The 4050-nt window shown below is 37.3% G+C and overlaps 1 protein-coding gene across 7 annotated transcripts in view; it reads right to left on the bottom strand.

The window, feature by feature from the left end:
* The window catches only part of LOC103458078 (MAM domain-containing glycosylphosphatidylinositol anchor protein 2-like), a 202698-nt gene that overhangs the window by 25728 nt on the left and 172920 nt on the right, over positions 1–4050 (bottom strand). For all 7 annotated transcript variants that reach the window (XR_532533.2, XM_008398635.2, XM_008398631.2 and 4 more), the window contains one exon: positions 2113–2268. Coding sequence is in view for 6 of the 7 variants with exons in the window: in XM_008398635.2 (XP_008396857.1) it covers positions 2113–2268 (156 nt within the window). In the remaining variant the exon portion in view is untranslated. The remainder of the gene's footprint in view (positions 1–2112; positions 2269–4050) is intronic.

The following is a 4050-nucleotide window of genomic DNA, read 5'->3' as shown; positions in this document are numbered from 1 at the left end:
AAACAAAACAGAGGTGATGGTGTTTGGACCCAGTGGCTCCTGTGAGTCCTCCTCTGTTGACCTGGATTAATTACACATTTATTTTTATATGGGCTCAGGTTTGACTACAGGTCAAGCTATCAAACTTCCACTCAAGTCCTGTCATTCTTGTGCTCTGTCCTAATCTCTATGAAATTGGAAGAAATTCTTCAACCAACCAACTAAGATCATTCCATTTCTCAGAATTGGTTAACTGCACACAGTTAACCATCAACTTACCTTTACTCTAACTACTCTCCATGTTCTGATGACCCACAGGACAAGAATCACACATCTCACAATTCATCTTTGTTCCAAAATAATTTCTTGGTCTCCTGTATGTGGGTCAAAAGACATGAACCCAGCATGATAAAAAGTTTGAGAATTGCAACCAGAAACTAGGCCCAAAAAATTCTGACATACAAAAATAAGTTTGTTTTGCAAGTAACTTTTTCACTTCGTGAGAAAAAATTTGTCATTTAAAATTGTCTTTTTTAAAACAAAAACGTTTTTTGTTTTAAAAAATCATTACAATTCCAAAAGCTTTTACCACAATTTTAGTTTTTAAATTGAGATTAGATTTTGCTTGATTAAATAATTGTGAAGCAAATTTCTTGAGGGCTGCCTGACACAGCAGAGAGCAAAGGGGCAGAGCTTGTTAAAATTTTCAGGCTACGTTCACAGTTTTGAAAAATTTACTTACTGCAGCCTTCACCTTTACCAGAATAATACCTCATTGAGATTAAAACCCTTTTACAGTTAAAAGACTTCAAGCTACAAAAAAAACAGGTGCATGTAATAAAATTGGCCTAGAGTTTAGATTTAAAATCACTAAACCAAAAGGAATTCAGTCCATCTAAAAGTTTCTTGTAACAAGCTCCAATATGGTAGAAGAATGAATGAAAGCCTTCTTGCACAATTCAGTCATGGCAAAAGGGACAGAAAAAAAGCACAAATTCTTTTGAGCGAAAAGTATGAGACAACAATTCTCCATGCAATTGCGTCCAAATATAGGTTGGCAGGAGTCCAAGTATTGCATGGTCCATAAAAATGGAACAATGGGAGCTCCTTCAGGTAGCCAGAACAGGCCATCCCACTATAAACCACAGTGATCTGTTGATATTTTGGAGTAGTTAATGAAGTTCAAAGAACAGCGCTAGGCAGAGTCAAGCATCTTAAGACATTGTGAAGGAGCAATCATATAAAATATCTCTATAGTCCAACACAGACAAACTTTTTTCAGTTCCAGAAAGTAATGGAATTAATATCCAGCTAATTTATACCATTTCCATCAGCGAGCGTCATTCTCTTACATTTCGCCTAAAGAATAGTCATGCTGAATTGAATTGAATTTATTATTTGTGCTGTCTCTCTTCCAGAAGCCGCTGATCCAGCTCCTGTTCACGTCTCCTGGATCACACATAATAATACTTCATTTTTGATTTTTTTTAAAATAACATCAAAATTATTAACTGACAGGACAAAATCTGTTCAGGATATGGCAAAATTAAAATAATTTGAATTATTTGAATTCAAATTATGAATACCTAAATACATTTAGGTATTTAAATGTATTTTAAATACATTTTAAACCATATTTATCAGCATTTCTTATGCGCATTTTGAAGTATTGTGTTAGAAAAGAGTAATGGAAATATCCAAATTTGAAATGACTTCTTTAATTTTTTTTAAATAAAAATAAGGGCTCGTTTTAGCTGGTTTTTGACTTTTCCAAAAGAGTTAATGGAAAAGAGGAGATGAAAACACATTTCCCGAATAAGTTCTGATGTACTGAACACTCCATTTACTGGTGTGTGTGTGTTCTAGTCATCAACAAGAGGAAGTTCATTTGTAGCACCATTCATGGCCTAAGATAGAAACATAGACTATAATCAAGACCTTCTCTTTCCAACTCAGCTCTCCTTCAACATGATAGACTAAGTTAAGGCACCATCTCCCACTCCAGTCTCAAGCAGACAAGTTTTTTCTGGGGTTAGGCATAAATTACTTACTAAAATAAATGGAAGTCAATACAAAGTTCTCAGATGGATAGAGAATCTATCTGTCTGTGTCTGTGTTTGTGTGCGTGTGTACCTTGACTTGAGCCGGTGTGGTCAGAGCTTGGTCCTGTATTCGCTGTGTTTGTTGTGCCCTCTTTGGTGCCACTCTGTCTTATCCAGTCAAACTCATCCGACTTGTCTTGAGAGAAAGAGCATAACGCCTCCTCCTCAAAACTACAGTGGAACTCCCCTAAACACACACAGACATACTCAAATATGATCCTAAAGAGTGAATAAACATGCTTTTTGTCACCTTCCTAAAATAATGTCACTTTTTGCCAAAAGTGATCCCTTTTAATTGCCAAAAAATCACTTTTTTTAAGAAAAAAAAATTCTTAGGCCATTTTCTTAGGAAGGTGACGTTTTTACAGGATGTATCTTTATGACAAATTATTCCCTCCTTGCACATTTCTTCTGAAGCTAAGGAAATATAAAGTTCCTTATTTTTTTATGGGAAGCAACTATCTAAATAACCAGGTCTTATGTTAAAGTAGAATGCAACCTAAGCTTAAAATTGGTGGGGGGGGGGAAGGGGGGTCAAATAGTGGAGCCAGCTTGAGTGATCATGAAAGAATTCACTTGCCAAGGAAAGTTGAAAAGATGACAATACAGTTAAACTGAGACCCTAAAACACTACAATAAAGATTAGTGTAATAAAGTCTTTAACTAAAGTCCTAGACTTTTCACAATGCTGATGATTAATTTAATAACATAAACCCAGTATTGTAAATTAATTTATTAATGTGGCCAAATAGAATAGGGGTAGAATCAAACTGAGATGAATAATTTTGATAAATACATTAATAAGGACTATAATAAGAAGATGCCTTTTTTTCTTCTGGAAAAAAGTAATAAACCCTTCAAAATTAAAGAATACAAAGTTGGAAAATCAGGAAGGAGGAATATTTAAGTGTACCCCAAGATACAAAATTGTTGCTGCCGATTCCGATCTCCCATGAGGGGCTGATTACTGCCAATCATCGATACCGATCACATGGATTGTGTCATGTCGAGAAATCTGGTATGAGTATGTGAGATCTGTCCAGGTACACGCAGAAAAACGGGATAAAGGCCTGAGGAATAACAGTATACCCTGAATAATGATTAAATGATGATTATAAAGTGATAATACACATGCCAATGAAGAAATGTCTGTAATGAATGTTCAAAACATATATTCAGTACTTTTAATCAAAGAATGCTATAATGTATGCTCTGTACTTTGAATCAGCTGAAGGTTATAATGCTTTATGGAAATTGAGGTTAAACAACTTGATTGTTGTATGATACTCATTGATTATTAAGGAATAAAGATGATTAGTGRGGAAAGAACATACTGAGGTAAAAGGATAGAGTAAAGCATTGAATATGTTTGAACATGTTCTTTCAGCATTGGACATGTCTAAGCATGTCTGGAGCGATGGGTGAGGCTTAATCAGAAGCATATGGTCARCAGCAAGCGAGTAATAAGGAAGGAATGTGTCACGAGGGAGTTGGGGAGGATGGAACTCTCTACCGACAGTGAGACGCAAGGGGAGGGTTACGCAGCCTTGCCCCGAAGGCTGCCCTACGTTGAGAGGGTTTAAAAGGTGGAGCCCAGGAGAGAAACGGAGTTCTTCGTCCCAGGCGCAGAAGAGGAGTCAGCAAGGGAAGCAGGCTAAAGACCAGCGGAGGACCACGCCCGGAACCAAGGAAAAAGCTCAAAGACTTCACGCCGATAAGAAGGGACAAGTTCCACYGGCCACYACCTCCGGTTCCAGATCCGACCGACTCCTCTGCMTCTACCCAACGCTCTCCAAATCACCGCAGCCGACTTGGAAAAGAGACGGAGGTCTTTTAAAGACAAAGAGTCTGCACGTTTAATGGAAAGCGTGAGTCTTCTCTCCGCTTCTCTTCAGTAAAGAGGACTTTGCTCCGGCTGGACAAAGACTCTGACCAAGGACATCTAAAAGATTACAGCTGCCGAGACCAA

Source organism: Poecilia reticulata, linkage group LG22 (genome assembly GCF_000633615.1).
Source record: "Poecilia reticulata strain Guanapo linkage group LG22, Guppy_female_1.0+MT, whole genome shotgun sequence".
NCBI lineage: Eukaryota > Metazoa > Chordata > Actinopteri > Cyprinodontiformes > Poeciliidae > Poecilia > Poecilia reticulata.
Note: the sequence above shows the minus strand (reverse complement) of the source record. Positions and strands in the feature narration are given on the sequence as shown.